Source organism: Pygoscelis adeliae, unplaced genomic scaffold, assembly GCF_000699105.1.
Source record: "Pygoscelis adeliae isolate BGI_AS28 unplaced genomic scaffold, ASM69910v1 Scaffold443, whole genome shotgun sequence".
Classification (NCBI taxonomy): Eukaryota; Metazoa; Chordata; class Aves; order Sphenisciformes; family Spheniscidae; genus Pygoscelis; species Pygoscelis adeliae.
The window spans coordinates 474,759-497,292 of NW_008824447.1; the positions used below are offsets into that span (position 1 = coordinate 474,759).

The 22,534-nt window shown below is 43.1% G+C and overlaps 1 protein-coding gene across 1 annotated transcript in view; it reads right to left on the reverse strand.

Annotated features, from left to right (window-relative positions):
- The window catches only part of ETV6 (ets variant 6), a 94,384-nt gene that overhangs the window by 15,564 nt on the left and 56,286 nt on the right, over positions 1-22,534 (reverse strand). Inside the window, exons 3-5 of the mRNA XM_009321024.1 lie at positions 18,978-19,142; positions 14,339-14,473; positions 8,986-9,528 (exon numbers count right to left, since the gene is read on the reverse strand). Of these exons, the coding sequence (XP_009319299.1) occupies positions 8,986-9,528; positions 14,339-14,473; positions 18,978-19,142 (843 nt within the window). The remainder of the gene's footprint in view (positions 1-8,985; positions 9,529-14,338; positions 14,474-18,977; positions 19,143-22,534) is intronic.

Genomic DNA, 22,534 nt, shown 5'->3' on the forward strand with positions numbered 1-22,534 from the left:
AGAAATTCAACCTCTGCCTGTTCACATGCACATCCTACAAACACCTTACAACCACTTTGACATCAGAAAACTGGCCAAACACTTTAATGATGGGAATTTAAGAATTAAGGATGAAGCTTTATCTTCCAAATTGTACTTTAGAGAAGTGGGCAAAAGCAGGAGTGACTTAACTACAGCAAAGGCATTCCCAACAAGAGTAATAATTTTTGACCTTACAATGTGAGAATCTCCAGTAGCTTCTGTCATAAGCTCAGTTCACCCTCGGGTTTAGACTGAAAATCATTGTCTGTAGGAGACTACTGCCCAAGAACCTCACTTCTGTGCTCCGTCAGAAAGCCCAGAGCACTCTGAGAGGTGTGAGCGTGGCTGGAGGACATGGCTGCTGGTGTGTTCCCAGGAAGCCCCCCCTGAAGGGACTTCATAAACTGTGAACTTGTGACTTCTGATAGGCCCCTTGCAGAAAAAATGAAATGCGACCTCCCCTTCTTGGGGTTAAATCTCCACATTTAGACATAGCCAAACTCTAACTCTCCTCCTTCCCTTCACTCAGCAGAGATGGAAAACAGTAGTCTTATCAGCTTAAAGGTGTGCATTTGAATTAACATAAACTTATGCTAACTTTTGTATGCCACTTCTAACTGATTAGTATTAAAACCAGACTTAAATAGGCCTGTCTCTGAAGAGAATGTAGTGTCAACGCTGTCAACACTACAGTGTATTTTCCTGGTTTAACTAAGAGGGTTCAAAGTGATGTAAGTTTGCTTTGTAGAAGAAAATCTGAATTACCGACACAACTCTAGCCTGAAGAAAGTGTGCAATATACAGGGAAAATAAGGGGCGTGTTTTCATTAAAAGGCAAGTTTCTTAAAAAAGTGTTTAACATCCTGCTGACCCCAATGGAGGCTGAGGGTACTCTGAACCCACTTACTACATCTGTCTAGCCATGGCATGTAGATGCTGCAGTACAGGAATGAGAAGGATGAAATCTAAATGACTGAGCTTTCCTATGGCTTGGTCAGTCCTGGCTTCTGAGTGGATCAGAACAAGCCCTGACTGCAATTTCTGCTCCTGTAACTGTGCAGTAAGAACAGAGGTGGCTGTAAAGCAAGACACTTCACAGAAAACCTGCAACCACCTATCCAAGCTATTGCCATTCAGCTATTGCTTGAATGTCATTAGTTAAATTGGCAGGGAAGGCGCACTTTCATGCTGAAATTAATTGTTAATGCCATGTTAAGATGACTCTCAAGGTTATAATGAAAACTTCTCCTATGAATATGAACTCTCATCCATATGAGCTTGACTCTCATCCATACTTCAGTCTCTTTACAGTAGTGTGGCTTTCCACAAGGGGCTCGAAATACATGTGGTATATACTGCAAATGTAAAAGTGTACATGACTGCAAGGGCAAGTGATTAAACAAGGCCAGTGACATTATCATTGTCATATCCAAATGGGAGCGACAGGCCATGCCTACACCAAGATTCCCAGGTTCTTTCAAGGCTCCAACCTGCCTGTGCAGGCTGCTGTCCTTTGGGAAGGAGGGTCAGCTGCTCAGAAAGCAGGCACTGAACCCCCACCACTTACAACTTCGCATGCAAAATGTTGAACCACTGTTCTGATTTTCTGTAGTTTGCCAGGCTGTATCTTGTAACTGTTCAGCTGATGAGACTGGAGGTGGGTCTTGTCACAGCTACCCCCAGACAAAGTCTGTGCTTCACAAAAGCCTAGTCAGTACCATGCTGTCAAACCCTGCTGGGATCATGCCTCATGACAGTGGTGAAGATAGCCTTGGCAGTCTCAGGCACATATACAGGTAGGCTGCTATGGTATTAGCAATGATAGGTGCGGTCTTAAAAAAACAGAATACCTCTAAGGAAGCATATGACACAAGCTAAGTTCTCTACAGCTTGGTCTGTCAGCACTCATCCTCTGCAAAGGAGGATACAGCAATCATTTTTAGTTTAGATAAGAATTCACCACAGTGAAGCTCGTGATGCAACTTTGGAAGGGGGGTAGTAAGGAATCAAACGGCGATGCACTTCACTGGATGGATAGTAAGCTTGAGGGCTGGTGCATACAGGGAACCTGACTGGCATAGGCTCTTCCCAATATCAAGTGCCACAGCAAGTCTGTGTGGACATGCCTGTCCACATAAGTAATTTTCTTGTAGAAGAAGGTTTCTACTTACAAATCAGTATTGTCATTCTGGAATAAAGTCACTTAGCAACCACCAAATGACTATATGAGGGAATCAGGTTCAAGCCTTTACTGCTAACACCCATTGTGCTCACTGCCTTACACATGTAGACAATTCATAACCAAAAAAACCCAAAAAACCCAGACTGATTTGCGTTCAAGAATCCGAGTTACTGTCCCAGTAGTAGATGGGCACAGTTGGGCAGGTTCTACTTTTGCTTAGAGGATGTGACTGCAACATCAGCACAGAAGTGGCTGTATCACAGAAACATTGCAACTAGCTTTAAATGCTGCAACAGGCAAAAGCAGCAGCAAATAGCTCGGTGTAAGTTATATACCCAGCCTCTCGAGTTTATGGCCAGCTCGGGTTGCTGTCATGATGAGACATCTAGTGAAGAAAAAAAACAGGGAAAAACCAGACTGACCAGTAGTGCAGGGTATTGGTTGTTCCAATTTTAAATTGGATAATACATTTTTTCAACAAATTTGAACCTGTAAATGTGAGGCATTATAGCGTAACAAAAGGTGTTACTAGTCACTAGAATCTGGAAGTAAATTTAACCTACAACGTTGAGTGGGGGACTGGTCAGATGGTGTCTACTGATACACTGTACTGCATGACTTTATTTTCTATGCAGTATAGCTCTCTCTTTCCAACACCTCTCACCAACAACTCTTGAAAACACCTTTCACCTTTGCATGCCCTTCCTTTCTTTATATTTACCTTGTCTGTTTGGACAGTAAACTCTTTGGGGCAGGGACTGTAGCACAATAGAGCCTATAGATACTACTGTAGCGCAAACACTAAAAATTAAATGGAACAGGAAGCTGCATCCCTTCTGTGAGGGCTAACGGTATCAGCTGCTGCAAAACTTTTAACTCCTAAGTTGTGCTTAATTGTTGGTTTACTGTACAGGCATAACTGTTCTTTGCCTCCTTTCCCACCCTCCCTCCCTCCCACCCAGCATATGCCATTACATAGTAACTGTGCCTGTACAGCTATTTTGTACAGAAAGGAAAATAAACTAATGTGGTGTAACTGCATTTGCACAAAGGATTTTGCTGCTGTATCAGTTAAAAAAAAAAAAAGATCATCCTACAACTTGACACAGTCATAAATGTCACATTGACACATCTGGAGCAAATGCGGGCACTGGGGCTCTGGTCCTAGTAGATAAGTTGAGACACTGATGACCAAGGTGCCGTGTTTTGAAGTGTGGTGACTTGCGATGTTTAAGCTCTAAATGTCTAGTGTTACGAATCTAATAGCTCGACCAGCTGAGATGGTTTTTCTTATCCTCCTTTAAAAGAAGCCTTCCAACTCAACTCCAAAGTAAAAATATAAGTATCAGTTGATTAGCAGTTTTTTTAAGCACTATGTTTGTGAAAGATTCACTCAACTAACTCCTCCTGTCTTTCCCCCTCCCACGCAAGTTTATGAGAAGTGATTAAGTTTTTCAAACAAAGGGGGAGGAGAATCCCTGATCCTGTTCCCCCTCCAACCTCTCTCCCCACACAAAACAACCAAACTACTATCCTTACAGAGCTTTGGGGTGGAAGACCTCCCCATGCTCAGAGCTAGCACATAGCCTACGCCCATCATAAGCGCTGTTTTGTAGATTTTAGTAGAATGTGAGTCATTCATAGCTGACGCGCTCTTAACAGGGGACTGCATTTTCACTTTCGGCAGTCAGACTGTTTTTATCGAGAAGTCACTTAACGTGTGTCTTGCTACAGATCTGTGGGGTTCATGCTATGCCCTTGTACTCTCTGGATGTGTGGCACACCAAGGGGCTGAGGCAAGTCAGAAGCAAAACTGGAGGTAGATCTCTTTCATGACTTTGGCAGGGTAAGAATCTTGCCTGTCCTCATTCCAACAGCAGTCAATAGTTTTATGGGCCAAACCAATACAGTGGTAGACAATGCGCCTCTGAACGGTTTAAACATTACCTGGCTTTTCCTCAGGCTCCTGAAGGGGAAGAAACAAATCTGGCAGCTCATAAAGTCAAATACAGCCCAGTTGCTAAGGCAACCCAGCATACTGATAAGAACAGCATACTAATAGACAACAACAGGCACGAGACTCACCTGCCTTTAGATTTCCCCCCCCACACCAAATGCAGAGCAGAATCAAAAGCAATAGGCAGGGTGGGGCTCTGCGGAGAAATAGCAATGCTCATCCTTCTAAGCTGCTTGTACGAATGGGACAGGTCTGCCTCAGACACGCACAGAGTGAACCTGGAGCATAATGGGTCTTATTGGGTCCCAACTGCAACAGGACAGGGAGCCCTTGGGGGGAGCCCAGCTGCACGTACCACTGTTCTCCAGTACCTTGCCTCTCACACCCGTGCAGTCGTTCAGTTAATATCTGTACTGGGCAGTGCTCGAGTAAAGGGGTAGTTATATCTGTATCCCAAAGTTTCAGGGCCAGTGGTTGCTGTGGATTAGTGAACAAGCCTTTCAGTCCCAGGGAGCTAGTACAGAAAAAGACACTGGGAGCTGGAAATCTCAGGAACCTGCTCAGCAACGTAATTCTCCTCACAAGAAACATCCAGAATTGTATTAGTGAGTTTTAAGTGACTGAATCAAAAGTGAGGTAAGTACCAGCATGTCATTAGATTAACTGGAATGTTTCTAAGCCAACCACTATGTAATAAAAGTCAGGACGAAACCAACCCTGTTGTAGTCGGATAATCCCTTAACTGCCTCTTGCAGGGATTCCTGTGTCTTCCTTTAAGCAACTGACAGGTTTCTGGTGAGATCTAATATGTCAGTTCCCATTTTCCTGCACGCTAACAAGCTGAGGTGGACATAGATATCTGAAAAAAAGGACATTTTTGACACCTAAATAAAGTTTTGTGGTGAAAACCTGCCCTGGTTGAAGTCAACAGCAGAGCTCCCAAGGAAAGCCATGGGGGCAGAACTTCAGGATGGCTGCAGGGAGGGTTTCTGCTGGCTGTGGTTCCTCCAGGGCTGCAGCGCATGCCTCAGCCATGACGTGCTACAAACACTTGCCAATGCAATAACCCCTGCCTCTCCTTGTACCTTGGGGAAGTACCTTTTATGAGATATCAAAGTCCTAAAATGTTTGATAACAAAACCCTCCCAGTCAGAGGTGTACAGGGAGTGGAATTTCCATTCTGCAGAAGAGCTAATTTCAGGAGCCTCTCTTGATTGAAACTGCAACTGTGTTAAACACCCTCCCCCAAAAAAAGAAAAAAAAAGTTGTTTTTTTTGTTTCCCCACGGAGTGAAATCCTTGGAGACTATTTGGGGGGAACCAAGATGGGCTATTTAAAAAATTCAGAGCTAAAAGTAAGCCAGATAAGACTGCCTGCTTGCTAGAGTCCAAGTTAGGAGCTGACTACCAACAAAAACTGTTGCTGCTTTGAATTAGCAGTTCCAGTGGGGAAAATTGTCCATTACACCACTCTGCTAAACTCCCCGTCTGAGGTATTTTTAATATTTTAAGTGCTGTCATAGCTAGATGACTAGTGATGCCTGAGTTAGTTAGCTTAACCCTTGCCTGGTGTATTTACAGGGGATGCAAGTCTGCCTTTGGATCATCCCAACACAATGACCTCTAGTTCTGACAAAGTTATGGAAAAGACTCATGCATATTGTGTTGAGAAGACAGCTAAACATAATTTTTAAAATCAACTTTAGCCATTGATGAATAATATATGGGACCTTAATGAGTAACATAAAGATACTTTATGCCTCTTGCTTTGCTAGAAAAGTGTAAAATGGCCTTAGAGAAAAAGAGAGTAAGACCTTCAACTTGAAATTCTTTGCTGTAAAAGGGAAAGTGCTTTACCAGTAAAATTAATATTTTGAGAAATGATATTACATAAAAAGGTAGGAAAGATTAGTCAGCCGGTGAGTAGAGGTCATTATTTTGCCTGACAGGAAGTCCAGAGCTCTATTGATCAACCTCCTGAAAACAAAGTATTTGTGGATAGCAGCAAGTGAAAACATTGCTTTCTTTCTCAGCACCACGTAATTGCATGCTGCATTTAAAAACAGACTCTATCTACAAGTAAACAGGTTTATGAGTCTGTGAGTTATCTTAAGTCCAGGAATAATTCCTTCTACAATTTAAAATATCTAAGCTGGGAATAGAACATGTTTTTGGAGCTCAGCCCAATGTTTTAGTCAGCAGCCCATGGGGCTTCCTTGGTAGCTGCTCCTCATTGCTATCTCCCCTGAAAATCACCTGCATGCAAATGGTTAACCCAGCAGAAAGTCAAGGGTCTCTTCTCACCAGTGTAAACAGATAAGTAGCTAGCTCTGGCACTGGACTATTGGTAAATCTTGTCATTACCCAACCCATCAGTCTTCCTCATCCATAAAATGGAAATAATGCCAGTGATTTTTAAAAAGCTCTTTTTAACAATACATCTGTATTGATGTATATTTGCAGTTTAAGAGCCAAATGTTACAATTTTCATGGTCTCCCTCAAATCGAAGTGGTGAGCCATGGTTGGTCAAAAGCCTCCATGTTAAGTATAGCAATGTCAGTGAAGATAAGGACACTCAGGTGGAAAATAGATTTATGCTGACGTAAAAAAGAAATGCTCTTAAAATGAAATCACTTAATGGCAAGAGCTCTAAATTGAAGGTTGTGAGATGGGGGGGGGAACAGGTAGAAAGGTGTGTACTTTCCTTCTAGGGGGCCTAAGTATGCTGCCACTGAATTCAATAGCACCAATGAAGCTGACTTCAGGTGTGAAACAAGGGCTGTCTACATTTTTGGTACTAATGTAGGTTTTTTCACCTTCAAATTGGCTGTGAGGCCTTTATAGGGTCCAGCTACAGCTCAGGAGCCATTACAACCCAACCAGAGTAGCACTAGCTTGTGCCTGTACAGCAAGTGAGGCTTGTTGGCGTTTACAATTAAAGGACATAGGGTACTGACGGAAGTACACTGGCAAATTTATCAGTAGAAATCTAAGAGGCTAGCAACTGCCAGCTATGTCAACCCTGACCCTTGGCCATAAAGCACCACCCTCATCTGAACTGAATGCTTGAGTATACCTCAGGTCTTTTTGGCATGAAATACTTCACCAGCTCTTTAAGACAGGCCACCCATGCTGGTGGGTCTAAGTAAAGCCATGAGACTGCGAGTGAAAGCAGCTAAGCAGGCAAATATAGCCTGCTTATAACACTTTAAACTGCTACACCTATTTGCCAAGCAACCGTGTTAGGCCCAAATATCCATGGGCTTCGGCTCTGTTGCCCTGCAAACAACATAGGGATGGAAAGGACGTGGGAGTACTCGTTACAGGGCTGGTGTCACTGGGCCCAGTGTACAACGTGCAGAAACCAAAGATTCCCAATTATGTAAGAAAACTCCTGGGTTTAAATTAAAAAATTACACCACCACCCGCTCCCCATATTTTTTCTTATATTCTTTTCAGTCTAGGCTTCATTCTTAGAGAATGTTTCCCTCTGAAAAAGAAAAATTAACACCCCCCTGATCTTCCAGTAGTACTTTATGGAAAGGAAATCTCCAGTGATGCAACTAGTAGGGTATCTTCTCGGCCATAACATTAAGTATATTTCTTAACTTGCTGAGAATAGTGTGGGTAATAAAAATCAAAAGGAGAGACACAAATGCCAGCCAGACAAAAATGTCAAAAGATTAATTTCTGTAACCCATCTCTGTATTATGTGAAAGGATCATGGCCCTTGTTGTGCTTGATGTTTGACTAGATGGTGAGATATGTACCTTTTGAATTTAAAGTGGCAAGTTTTAAGAAAATAGAAAATCTTCCTCATTAAAGCTGAGGCAGCACCACATCTGTAACAAATTTAAGGCATGTAAGGACAAAAAAGAACAAGGTGTTTTAAAATGTACCTCTGTGGACATGTGTAATACCCCACAGCAGCTGGGCATCATGTTAGTTCACTGCTGACATAAACAGAATCACAGAATCATAGAATCATTTATGTTGGAAAAGACCTTTAAGATCATCAAGTCCAACCGTTAACCTAGCAATGCACGGAATGTTTTTGGGTGTGGTGTGTATTTACATGTCTCAAAAGAAATTGGTTACTGGGGCATTCAGCATATTTCTGAAGTGGTTGGATTCCCCTTCCCCCTCTCCCTATCTATTTACAGTTCCCTTTCAAGTACAAAAAACATTTTCTGTAACCTCAGCTTCCTGATTCAGCTGTTGTGATGTCAGTTAGTTACGATAACAAAAGTGAGACAATGCCTGTGGTTTGCGTGGGACAAAGGCAACCTTGTTTCTGTAAAAAGGGACAATCCTAGTGTGAGAAGCACAGGAAAGCCTACGAAGTAGGACTCCGAGGTGATATTTCGTTAGTCCCGCCATCTCCATAATAGTGGACTTGACACTGCATTATCTCAAAGGCCACTGACAGAGGTTTTTTTCCTTTCCATAGGACTGGACACTAATGTGAATGCAACTCTTGGAAAATTATCTCTTTGCAGGACAAGGCTTTGGAGATAGGTATCTTGGGAAACAAATGGATTGCTAGTGGGTAGAGAGGCAGTGAGTGTCAGGACACAAACGTTTCAATACCAGTTACGCATTCTGTGGTCACAAGCAAGTCACTCTGCACCTTTGCTTACCTGCCATGAAATTGGTTTAATCATATTTAACTGCGTAAACCACAGATGTGGTGAAACCTGCAGAATGCCAGTAAACTCTTGAGGTCACAGAGTAGCAAAAGGAAATGAGAAGCTCTTAATACACAGCATGGTTAGTTATGAATGAAGAGTGTCAACTTTGGTGTAGCCTAGAGAATGTCACTTACCTGCTATTCTTCCAATTGGCATTGCATGGTCCTCAGGAGGGGATACAGACACCATGATGTGGTTCATATAAGCTAACTCTTCTCGGTGGGACAGGTTGATTGGCTTTACCTCCCTGTGCAGCCCATCCTCAGACAACCTTGGCGGTTTGAAATCGGAGTGCCTGGGGTTCAGTATCAAAGGATGCATGATAGGGCTGGGCATCAGCTGGATGACCCTGGTGTTCTCTTGGCGAGGGCTGGAGGGCTTCTGGAGCACCTCAGAAGGAGGCGGGCAGTGGTTGTTTTCTATCGGGGACACTGAGAGAGGATAGGGCTCCTGGTGGTTGTTCTCTTGCTGATGCCTTGTCCCCGGCACCCTGTCGGCTGGGGAGAGGCGACGGATAGTGTTGTCCATAGGGGACTTCAGTGGCCGCTGATCGGGATCTGGTGATGGACGGTGGTTGTTGGTGATGGGTGATCTAGAACGATGCAACAGTTCAATGGTTGGGGGGTTGTGATGGACTGTTTCTGTGGATGGTCTTGAAGGTCTCTGGACAAAGCTATCTGTGGAGAAAAAAACCAAAAAATACAAATTGTCTATATTGTGATCAAGGTGTAGGATCTAACTGTCAAACTGCTGGCTGGGCTTACTGGGTACTGCTGTCAGCTTGGAAATGTTTTTATTTGTGTGACCTACAGAGGCTCAGAAAAATGCCATATAAATGCAGATAGTTATTACTACACAGAATGAACTCAGTACTGTGAAAACAGTTTCTCTCTACCACCATGTAACTGTAGTTCCCGGGGAAACGTGTTAAGAGAAATCCCATTTTGAGAAGCTGACTGCGACACGTGAAAGAAGTAAGATCTGATTCAGCTGTACTAACTGTGTTTCTGTGCAAATGCTTTGAAACTTATCTCCTGCCATTCATGTCTCTATATGTGGTTCCTGTTATTGTACCATGATGAGCACTGTAAGGTAGAGGGCAGAGATAAAAAGGGAAAACGTCTCCAGGAAAATATTGGGTAGTAAGTTTTAGATGGTAGAGGCTTGGGTCAAGGTAGAGAATATCTTAGTCTGAAATATGGGCTGGGTTATCTAAAAAAACCCACTGATAGGAAGCTTTTTGTGAAACACTAGCTAAATTTTATCCCTGCCTTGATTTTAAGAGCATGTAACATCTTCATAAGGATATTTTCACCTTGTTTTATTTAGACTGTGCTGTCTACTGATGGACTGATGGGTTGTCCTAAGGGAGACAAACATAACTTTCTGGCAGTGCACAAAGACCCAGCAAAGTTTGCATGAGCACACTTCCCCAGCTATGATCCTTAACAGTAGGGGGGAGATCAATCACAGCTTTAGGTCAATGTCTTTATGAACTAACAATCCTCTCACAAAATGAAATGCTTGACATAAACAGTGCAAACTTTCAGCTTAGCTAAGGCCATCAATTTTGACTTGGGAAATTACTGACAAAGAGGAAAATACCACCAGATCGCAGTGACTAACAGGTTATTATCTGAAAAACAAAGATCAAATTTCAGTGCTGTTTGTTGAAAGCCTTGGATGATAAGAGAAGGAAACTGCTGGGTACATGTCAACAACTGAAACAAGTAGCTACCTATTTGTGGCTGCCTGTTTGTTCACTCCATTTGCTCTGATCCTCTTTAATGATTCTCTTGCTCTCTTGTCAAGGCTGTGATACTCGTTGAAGACCCTGTCTAGGTGAAGACTCAGGGGCTCCCACTGCCCTGGAACCCAGGCAGGCATCAGGAGCAGGATCAGCACTTACCCAGGGAAAGGCCTGAATGGGAAAAGCTCTAATCCTGAGGAAATGTAGTGCCAGGCAGTGACATAGCACCAACCCTTTTGCCTACTCAGTGGGGCTGTTCATCTATACAAGGATGCTGAAGTCTACAGGAAAACCTGAAATTTTAGCCAGAAACTACACGGCTCCAGAACACTTGTTTCACACACTTGTGGTCCCAGACAAGAAAAATGCATTTTTAGAGCTATTTAAGGTACTCACAATGAAACAACCGGAAAACATGAAACTCCAGAGCTATATATTGTTCTTGTTTAAACCCAGATAGTTTTAAATACAATGTGGCCAGCTAATGTGGGATAGACCAAATGATGTGAAGATCAAAGAGGAATTAATTTACAACTGTACCTACCTTTGTGGCTGTCTTTTCTTAAAGTCTCCTTTCTTTGCCACGATAGAAAGAAAACCAACACCCAATTTTACTCAGCGTCCTATCTTCTACAGACCACCTACCCCCATCACTGTACATTCAAATGCACTGTGCTCATTCTTGGCCTGTAAATATAGACCAGAATATTGTATTTTTTGTCCTACTTATTTCAGGTGCCTTGGCTGTGAGGAGCAGCTAACTGGAAAGCAGAAAGGAATGCTTTGCTGTGCTTTCCACCAAGCTCTCTGCAAACATTAGTTGGCTCTGACAAGCTCCAAATAGAAGCAGACCTATCTGTCTGCTCCCAAACCATGGTGATCCTGAACCAGGACAGGGTGCAGAGAAGGTAGGGACCAAAGAACTCTTTAAAAAGCAGCAAGAGGGAAAACCACAAATGGATAGACACTAGTGTTCACCTTCCTCCAAGATCTTTCTCTTTAAATACTTAACTAAAGAATCCCCTCATGGCCGAAGTTGCTGTTTACCATAAAACAATTCAAACCCAGCTCCAAGCAGTTCCACTGCCACGAATGACCCTGAACAGAATAAAATCCTCATCGCACTAATTCTTTGGCACATCTGATTATTCTAAGTTAGCACATATGGTATATAATTTCCTGCAGAAATAGATTAGATAGATTCACTCATCAGTCTGGCTCTTCATTCTGAGTGACAAAAACTCTTTAAGCTGTGAAAGGGAATTCAGCTCCCAGGAAAACTGCTGACCTATCTGATCCATATAGGGATGGGTGGGGCTGCACTCTGGGAGTGAGCAATTGCTGGCGTGACAATCCCAAAGATTGGCACTCTTTGCTTACTCATAAAAGAAGTGCAGGGAATGACAGTGTAAGCTTCCTGTATAGCACCCCATCAAATGACTCAGTGCTGAGTCAGAAGGACCACTGGAGATGTAGGTAATTCACTCTCCATTGCTCATCCCTCTTCAGGGACAGGGACCGATGCCCACAGGGCAGATTCCAAGCCAATGCCAATGCATCTTGGAGATATCCTGAACCACTGTCAACTGATTTCAAACAATCAAACCCACTTTGCTTAAGCTAGTAAAAAGCCACTAGCTGTAAATGTTGGTCTCATCTGATTCTGGATTAACTAACTTAAAATGAAAGCATTTAGAAGCAGGATCGTAAGCATATAATCTATTAGGAAATGGGCAAAAGAGCCAGTAGAAGAAAATGGAAAAACATCACTGGAGTAAGAAGGGATTCTAAAAAAGATCCATCACCTATGAAGTTTAACCACTTGAAATTGTGCCAAAGTAACACTTGACCCCTCTGTTACAGTTAGTGAGTTAGGCAGGATTAAGTTCTGCTTCTCACATTTATTCTCCTTTTTTAACTAAGTTGCATTCTGCTGAGGGAAAATGGTAAACTTAATTGTGCTGGTTTCTCCCAAGTGACTCTGTGGAACAGGAAGAAGAAAGAAGGAATGTCAAAATAAATAAATAAATAAATAAATAAATTCATCTGCCTATAAATTCTTGGCAGAGATTTTCTAATTGCTCAGAGTCTTGTGGCAGGCAAGGTGTAATTTCTTTTGCTTGTTTTGAAGTTCTTTTCACAGCGAAACAAGAACTAATTTTTGTCATTACAAAGAAAAGTTTTAAGTAATAGCACAGAGTTCTCTAAGCAAATACAGAGGTACTATCAGCAGCCAGAGTACTGTGAGGATGACATCAAAGTTGTTTCTTAATCACCCTGTGCTCTGACAGAAGTTGGACTAGATTGCAAAGGACTTAGTTTTAAGTGACGCACATGAAAGGCCAACTCAACATCCCTGTGAAATCCTCTCTAGAGTGAAAGTTGCTCCATATCTTTAATGTAGGGGTGTCTGAGAGGGCAGCTAGTATTTATGTTTGTAATTTAGAAAGAGAACACTTGTGGGTGAATGCCAAGCTTCAGGAAAAAAAGGAGATTTTTATAATGGTCTCTAGAAAGTGCCTATCTTAATACACTAGGTAACTGTCTCTTGCACAACTCTGCCAATTCAACCTCACCCTGACCTGTAGCACCCTCGTCTAATCTGAAATACTTACACAGCTGTGTGGAAACACTTTGGAGTGTCCTTATCCCACCTGCTGCTATCCTGCTCTTGGCTTAGTCTCAGAGTTTTGCTGGTGCCATTTGATTCTGGCTTGCTCAGGCTGGCCATGGGCAACTTGTACAGGTCTGACAGTACCCCTGAATCTGCTCTTGCAATCCCACGTTGAACCTTGAAAGACTAGAGTGATATCCTAACTCACTTCTGTTCTCTTCTCCTCTTTACTTAAAAAAGGAATAACACTATTTTTTCCTAGATTTTTTTTTAAATCGAAAAAGTGAATTCTGCCTGATGCTTTCATGGAAAGGACCTTTTAAAAGGCTTAGGCTTTTTTCTGTTTTTGGAGAAAACCAAGAAGTACTTTAGTGTGTATATTTTTGAAGAAAATAAAACCTCAATTTTCTGTTGAAGGAAGCATACTTACATTTTGATCTGTACTAATAATGAGTAGAAGAAGCCCAAATCTGCAATTCCACAAACATATCTATTCTTTCTTCACCATCTCTGACAGGCATGGTATGTGTGGACACTACTAGAAAGCTAACTAATAACCTAAGCAAGTAATTCTGATAGTAAAAATGAGGGAAAACCTGCAGAAAAAACCTTCTCTCAACATTAATTGTTCAATCAGCTCAAAAGCTGAGCAACAAGATGGGCTCAGTGCTAGGAACTCTGGCATGATGCGATGACAGATTGTCCGTTGAAGTGACTTTGAGTTAGATGTTCCTCTCTGAGGCTGCCTTCTCCCTTGCTCTGCAAACAATTGCATCTAGTTGCTTCTCCAGAATACTAAAAGTCCATGAAGCATCTTTGTCTACCTAACTGGGAGTGAGGAAAAATGAATCAATGGGGTCAATAAAACTTTCTGGTATCTTCTTAATCTGCATCTGGCATAGCTTTTAAGCAGGCTTTGGAAACAGGACAAAATAATAGATGATAAATGGAGAATAGACAGTCGACTCTCTAGACCAGTTGATTGTTCTAAAGCTATGGAGACAAAGGGAGGGGAATAGCTTTATTTAAGTAACTTTGGAGCAAGAAAATGACATAATTCTTCACAGCCTTAACCCTACTTGCCATTATAATGGCAGCTCCCATAAGAATGAGACAGCATTACCTTCATCATGATTCTGGTGTAGTATGACCTCTGGCTGAGCATGGATAGAGTTCCCAGGGTGGAAGAAAGGTGTGAAGAGCATACGAGCTTTCCTTTGCTTCAGGATATGCTGAAGGAGTTCATACAAAACATCACCTGAAAGACAAACAGCAGGAAAAAGGAAATGAAAACCTACATACTGCTGAGAAGACTCATTTAGCCATCTGATGCATGAATTCATGGCTCCTGGGTGCTATTTTCAGACCCAAAAATGCTTGCAGTAAAATCCTACATTTCACTGTTTTGCAAGGTTCTTCCCTGAAAGGAAAAAAAGAAAAAGCAAAGCTGCACATCATGCCTCTGTGTGTGACTGTGGAAAAACGGGAGAATGACAAGACATGGCTTTTTTTACCCCAATACAGATTTTTTTTTCAGGCTGCATGACTGCCCATCCAAGAGCTTTACAAGCGTTACAAGCAGTAGTTAGTTCAGTGTTCCACCTTCTCTCATCACAGCCTCAGTTTTTTAGATAGACACCTTAGGACACAGAATTCTTAAATGTAGAGCCCATGATTTATGCAGGGAGTTGCTAGGAGTAAAGATGGTGCTCTTCTTTAATTACTGAACAATTTAGGCTTTATGGGGGGAGGAGATAGAAGATGCTGTAAAACCTCTCCATGGTGCCTCAAGGCCAAAGGCAGTGTGCTACTCAGATACTCCATTCTAGGAAATCCACAGGAGGAAGAACTCTCACTTTGAGAAGTTACTCTGGGATGGACTCAAAGACTTGAAAAGGATGGAGAGATTTAAGTATCCTGAACACCCTTGCTGCGGTGACAACTCCTGGAGACACTCAACTGCTATAGGTGCCTTAAGAAGTTCTGTACGTCACTCTTGGTGTCATGGGTTGGACTCCTGAAAAGCCCAAATGGGATCCCAAAGCTAGTTATTTCTAGCTACTAGAATCTGTATGGAGCTCACTGCAACAGGCAATATTAGACCACGGATATGATGCAGACTAAGGAACAAAACGCAGCAGACTTGGTGCTCTCTGTGGGCGAATATAGTCTGTTAGTTGCTATTGCATCACCCTTCCACAGAAATGTCTGCAGCGAATTGCATGGCACCAAGCTGACATGTTCTTGCATGAATTGATCCAGATGCTTGTTTCTTTTTGGGGTGCAGGCAGGCTGTTCCTCGATTCTCCCCCATTCCCTGGCACCAGAATTGTTATGAAAAGGACATGGGGGTGCTGGTCGACAGCCGGCTGAACGTGAGCCGGCAGTGTGCCCAGGTGGCCAAGAAGGCCAATGGCACCCTGGCCTGTATCAGAAATAGTGTGGCCAGCAGCAGTAGGGAAGTGATCGTGCCCCTGTACTCGGCAGTGGTGAGGCCGCACCTCGAATACTGTGTTCAGTTTTGGGCCCCTCACTACAAGAAGGATGTTGAGGTGTTAGAGCATGTCCAGAGAAGGGCAACGAGGCTGGTGAGGGGTCTGGAGAACAAGTCTTCTGAGGAGCGGCTGAGGGAGCTGGGGTTGTTTAGCCTGGAGAAAAGGAGGCTGAGGGGAGACCTCATTGCTCTCTACAACTACCTGAAAGGAGGTTGTGGCGAGGTGGGTGTTGGTCTCTTCTCCCAAGTAACTAGCGATAGGATGAGAGGAAATGGCCTCAAGTTGTGCCAGGGGAGGTTTAGATTGGACGTGACGAAAAATTTCTTTACTGAAAGAGTGGTTAAACGTTGGAACAGGCTGCCCAGGGAAGCGGTTGAGTCACCATCCCTGGAAGTATTTAAAAGACGTGTAGATGAGGCGCTTAGGGACATGGTTTAGTGGGCATGGTGGTGTTGGGTTGACAGTTGGACTCAATGATCTTAGAGGTCTTTTCCAACCTTAATGATTCTATGATTCTGTATCTTTCCTCAATGGAACATATCACCGCAATATGTAGGAGACCAACGGACTAACTGCTTATTTTGTGTCTTTTTATGTATTACATCTTGTACTGATGCCCTTCCTCCCAACAACATCTACATGAAACACCTACGTACTTATACATTTTTTCTGATGTAACTGGTTGCACATTTCAAAGTGAAAATGTACAACACAGGGTAGGAAGTCTCTTGACTTTTAATTCTGCTTGCTCTCTTCTGTTTGTCACTGCTCGTATTACAGAGGAACGGGTTGCAGCAATAACATATTATCTGAAAAGGAACTTAGTGAAGTTTCACTTAGGAAACCTTGGATCTTCTGGGAGAGTTTTCTTAAGTGTGTGGGGTTTTTTTAGTAGTTGTTTCTATGAGATTGTAAGCTGTGCGCCATTTGTCTCTTGTCTCTATAAACTGCCAATGCTCTACTTGTGGGCAAGTTTAGTGTCTTAGCGTGAAACAGTTAAAGCCATCCTGCTTTCCATAGTTCAGCTTCCTTTATTTTTAGCATCTGGGCTGCTTTCACTGTCTCAGCAGTGACTTTAGGGCATTTTTAAAAGGTGATTGCAATACCTGAAAATCTAATTAAAAACAAAGCCTCGAGAACCCAGTTATCTTTTCCATGTTTAGTACATGAAAGGCTAAAAAGTGATTTTACTACATAATTTACATCTTTGAATGCAATAGCGGCACAATCATAACTAGTGCTGTAACACTCCAAGCAATAAGGTAGCAAATTTGTACCTCTTTTGATTTGGCCTGACAAACTAGTGAAAACGCCCATAAAGCTGGCTGTCTTTTTTTTACCTAACAAAACAGTTATGCTTCCGCACCACCCAGATGCAGTAATGCTAGTTAAGAAGGTGAAGAGTGTTTTTCACTCTCTCCCACCTCTGCTGCCTCCCCTCCCTGGCCAGCCCTAAATAGGAGAATAGCTGTGGGCCTGTGAGCTCACTTTACTGCTAGGACCGCTTGGGGGGAGTGGATGTGGTTCTCCTGGTTTAACCATGAGGGGAAAGGATACAGCTTTTATGTAGCTACACTCTTGAAAAACTTAATGCCTCTATGGCAAACATTATTTCATAGTTCTTAAATTTCAGGTATAGTTAATTTCTGGGAAATGTTGAGGTAATGTTCCTTTACCTACAGTCATCTAAATTTTTAGGGACTGACTCAGATATCCTCTGAAAGGTTTATTATCAGTGGGGAATACCTGGAGAGGAGGAGGAGAGAAAAAGCGAGGGTGGAGGCCTTTAGTTTCGTTATTTCATTCCAAATTTAGGTAAATAAGGGCTTAACCTTCTGCATAGAAGTTTGCAAGCCAGAGGCTCTTCTCTGGAAACGCTCTATCTCCAGCCTACAAATGTTTTAATCCTATTCATTTCAAGTGCCCTCACAGCACACAAGGGGAAGAGCAGGGGCATAACCTGTAGGCAGCAAGGCATTGGGATGATAAGGGGAGCTGCAGACAAGATACGCAAAGATGTCCCTTACAGTCCTTGCCCACATCCCCACTTTCAATACTCCTTTTGCCTTAAGCAGGGCTAATTTTTTCATGAAATGATTCCAAGTGGTGTACCAGAGTTAAAAGAAAGACGTTTCTAGGCATCAGTTTTCACTACTGTATCACACTGGCAATAGACATTAATGTTTGGCGTCTCCTTCCATACAAAATTAGTCTTGGATTTGAAGCACATGCTTAAAAAACTTGGTATACACTAAACATAAGCCACAGTTTGTGGGGGTGCATTCAAGGGAGTCGCCAAGCAGCTTGATGCAGAATTAGTGCCACGGCTTGTTTATCAGCTGGATCCAAGCAGCACCAGCTGTACTTCTGCACCTAGGGAGCCTTGCACTGGAAGCCTCCTCACAGCAATTCTGTCACCGCTTGGTCCAAACTCTTTGATCACCTATGGTGATTGAATTACGAGCCTTTTATTTAACAGGAGTAGCTGTATGGTCACAAAAGAAAAGCTCGCAACTCTTATTTAGAACCAATAACTCATATTTAGTTAAACATCCCTGACAAAGGAGGGCAGAGGCCTTCTCAGACTGTAAAACTGGAGCAGACAGACCACAGGGGATATAAATACAGGCAGGTAACATACACATTTCTAAATCTTCTTTGTGAATAAATGAAGACATAATTTGAGCAATAGGCAGACTGATTCACACACCTGTCTGTGCTGTGCCTTGGGCTGGACTCCAGCACGTGAAAGAATATGGTAAAGTAAAGCAAAGCCCACAGGGGCTGTTAAATAGAGGAAAGGTCCCCCAGGGAGGAGTTTTGCAGTCACTTTTAGCGGCACGTCAGCCAAGCCAACTGTGAGGCAGAATGCTAATATGAGCTTCTTAAGAGGCTGGAGCACTTGATTAACTTGCTGCTTTAGTTGGGTCTGTGAAAAGATAAGTCTTTACAGGGAAGAGCTGGAAGTCACAAAGTGCTGCCGGAGAAGCTTGCTTTCTAGGAGTTCTGCGGGGAGTTTCAACTACAAACAGGTTGGATGTTTGAGTTTGGATTGGCATTCAAACTTGCCTACAGCTCAGGTGTATCAGAATTTCATTCCCTCCTTGTCCTTTTTGTCCTTGCCTCATACAAGTGTATCTGACCTCCCTCTCCTCCCCTTGCCCAGTCCACCCCAACAAATGTGACTGTTTCCTCCTCTGACCGTCTCCAGATTTCATTGCAGCTTCCTCTCTCTTTTAAATCACAGCTTCTGTAAGTAATCCTCACCTGAATGAGGAGACCTGTATCGAAAGTCCTCTTTGGTCAGGAGCAGCAGAGCCTTGCCGTTCATCTCAAAAGTGTTGCTCTCAATTGGCCTCAAGGAAAACTCCTTCTCCGCCCACCTGAGCCACTGTGCCACATCATCCCTGCTCCAGTAAACGGGCTGCAAACCTGTGGCAGGAAGAGACCATGATTGTGTTACCAAATTGAGATAAGGCATGGGAATATAGGCAAACATCAGTGAATTGCCCTTTCTCCCCACTCCATAATGTGCAAAGTCTCAGAGGAAGGTGTGGGAGAGGAATGTCATGTTGACACAGAATTACTCTAAGCACTGGACTGTGAAATACTTCATTAGTTTAGGTACCTCGGTTTATCTGTGACATGTTGAGAAACAAGAACTGCCTCAACATCCTGAAAAAAACTTCTAGGACATTATTTCATTCCGGTTTCCACTTTTCCTCCAGCTGCTCCTTCTGAGGTGCAGAGCAGGCAGGAGGCAAAGTCCTTGCCCCATCCATCCTTGGTGTGTATCTTTCATAGAAGGGAGGCGTGCTCTCTCTTCATGCCCCTTGTAAAGTCATTGATCAAGAATAGTGAAAAGTAGTCAGATGCAAGACAGCTATGGCCATACTTCCCTCTAGGTGGCTGGGGTCTGTAAAGAAGGGCTGCTTCACACAGCCTCTGTAACAGCGGGTCTGTAAGCGGTTATCAGTGCGGGTATGGTTAAGAAAGGTGTATTTGGACTGGCCCACCCCTCCTGCAGATGCCGTTACGCTAGCAGATGCTATTCCCACACTGGAGAGGAAAATAAGCGCTGAGGCTGTGGCACCTTTAGCACTGCATTAGCTTGTGTTTCCTGTACATCGATAAAATATTACCAATGTAACTCTGTCCATATAAGGGTGGTATGCCATTTTATAGTAAAATAGCAGGTATGTTTGATTTGGGCACAGATTTTCCAGGGCTCCAAGGAGAATCTGGCACTCCCTTTCTCCCAGCCAGCTCGTACAGCATATACAGCCTAGACTACTGTATTTACTCACAGGGACCTAACCAAGTTACCGTGAAAGTCAAAGACCTTTTGCCTGCTACCTTTATTGGGCCCAGGCAGAGAGGCTTGGGAGGTATGACAATTCAATGTCTGTTTTACAGACAAATTTAAAATAGCTTCCTTCCCCTGGAGAGAAGGCAGCATGGTGAAGAGCTGTTTATACCCAGGTAGAGAGATTATCTCCAATCCACTGGGAGATAAAAGCTTTCTTTCCTTTTCCCCCTCGTGAGATGACTCATTGTTTGACTTGCTACAATGTGTTGCGTAGAAATGAAAGCTTCACACTGTGCATAGGAACATAAAATTTGCCGTATCTGATCAGATCTCTGGTACACAGCCTCTGGCAGGAGCTAATACCTTATGCTTCAGAGGAAGACGAACCTCCCTTCCTCATATTGCACCTGGCTGATTGTATGCTGCACATGGGAAGAAATTTCCTTCCTGGCACACCATTCTCTCAGATCTGATTACCCTCCTCCTACCCAGCACTAAAAGAAACCTGGGAGAGTTGTACCGCTCTGTTTTGTTTTGGTTTTTACTTCTTTAACAGATAGGCAACGCTTTTTTCTGTTTTAGCAAGAGGTCACATGCAGTGAATTGCATTCTGCTGCTATGCCAGATTCCCAGACAGCGGCTTTGGAAAGTCCCAGAGCCACAGCTGCATACAGAACTGAATCTCAGTCGGAAAAGGAATTGAGATTGAGCCTGAGAAAGGGTCAGAGTTGACCTAAGGAAGGGACGTCTGCATGGCAGCAGCAAGAATTCCCACCGGCTTTCAACTGCCCCTGTAGCACTGTATTATGTACCCCCCAGAAACAAGAAGTAGCATTTATTTATTTATGAAGGACTTAAATTCTCTTCCCCCTATTGAATTAGGGTCTGATTACTGGGGTCAGAGTTTTCTGTAGGACCTTTCTTTTTGAAGAGACTGGGGTGAAGTGTAGGTCTGCTCAGAGACATGCAAACTGTCATCTAAAATGCCAGAGCGAGGTTCATCTTTTGCTGAATACAGGGTTATTCCTGCAGAAAACACACTCCAGACCCTAGGCTGCTGCTGGGCAGCATGCACATTGACTGCAGCTAAAAGAGAAAGAAGTCACATGTGATGCAGCCAGACCACAACTTATGAAAGGGTTTAAAAGACCATCTGAGGAGTGCTTGAAATGCTAATGCGTGGTTTCTTTTGCCTCTCCCTTTGCCATGCCATGCAAGTAAGAAGTTGCCCAAAGGAGCACTGTCATGTGGAAACCTAACTGGACTTCTGATGTGCACTTCACAAGATGAGGCATGAAACAAAACAAAACATCTCTGGGAAAATCAGGCCAACACGGGCAGAGCTATATGATAACTTCACATGATGTGCATGCTCCCCTATAGATAACAACATAATAAATAAATCACTCCCTGTACAAGCATAGATCATAATTTCCCATGTCCTGGTGACAGTGTATTTTTGCATTCCGTTCACCCAGTACAAAAGTACCATGTCTAAAGAGAGGTTTAAATTGATTGGTGCTAGACCCAAAACAGCCAAATAAGCTACACAGACTGGGACAAACCACATGTGCTGTGCTGACAACTCTGAAACAGACCCAACGCTTCACACTGCAAATCAGGTCTCTGCTGGGTTTCAGCAGCATCTCCGAAGCTTGTGAGAAAAGCCCCAAAGTAGTATGACCTAGGACCACTTGGCTTCTAGTTACTGAGAATCAGCAAGCAGCCTTTCTAATTCAGTTTGGTTATCGCTAAAATGAGTGGGTGGACACGCCACATCTCTCCACCCATGGGGTGATACCATAATTAAATACTTACATTGTGTTTGGAAGATATAAAGTGCCATAAAATAAGTTAACTGCTTTTCCCTAGATGGATTGCCTCTTCTCTCATTTCCCTCCCTCCCTGTCCTGCCTCTTTCCTGGGAAGTTAGTGCCTCCAAAAAACCCTCTTTAATTGCCTGCCTCCACTGCATGCCCATTTGCTCTGTGAGGCTGAACCAGTTCGGTCGCAGGAGGCTTTTCTGGGGGTGCAGACCAGTGTTGCTGAAAGTGCTTCAGAAACTGCCGTTCAAAAAATAATTATTTCATGTGCAGTACAGCATTTACTAGACTTGTATCCCACCTTCTTTGCCCTTTCTTAAAAAGAAGCAGTTGGTTTTGTGTAAACAAGGGCATGAGAGGGTTGGCTTTGCAGCTGAAGCAATTTTACAGCACAGCATACGTAGCTATCAGTAGGTCCTGAAAATGCTGTCGTATACTCTCCATGAAAGAAAAACTAATCCTGCTTATACAATTTTTCTTTTTTGGATGCTGTTTCTTATTTTCCCCTCTCCATCTTCTCTTTTATTGTCGCGTCCACAGTGGAGGAAAATGGGCCCTTTTTATCTCTCCAGTTTTATTCTCTGTGAAAGCTAACAGCATTGTCTTCAACTAACAAAGATATTTACCAAGCAGAATAAAGTGAGGAAAATCAGTGCTGTGTTACAAAATGAGGACAGAGTTTTGCCTGCTGA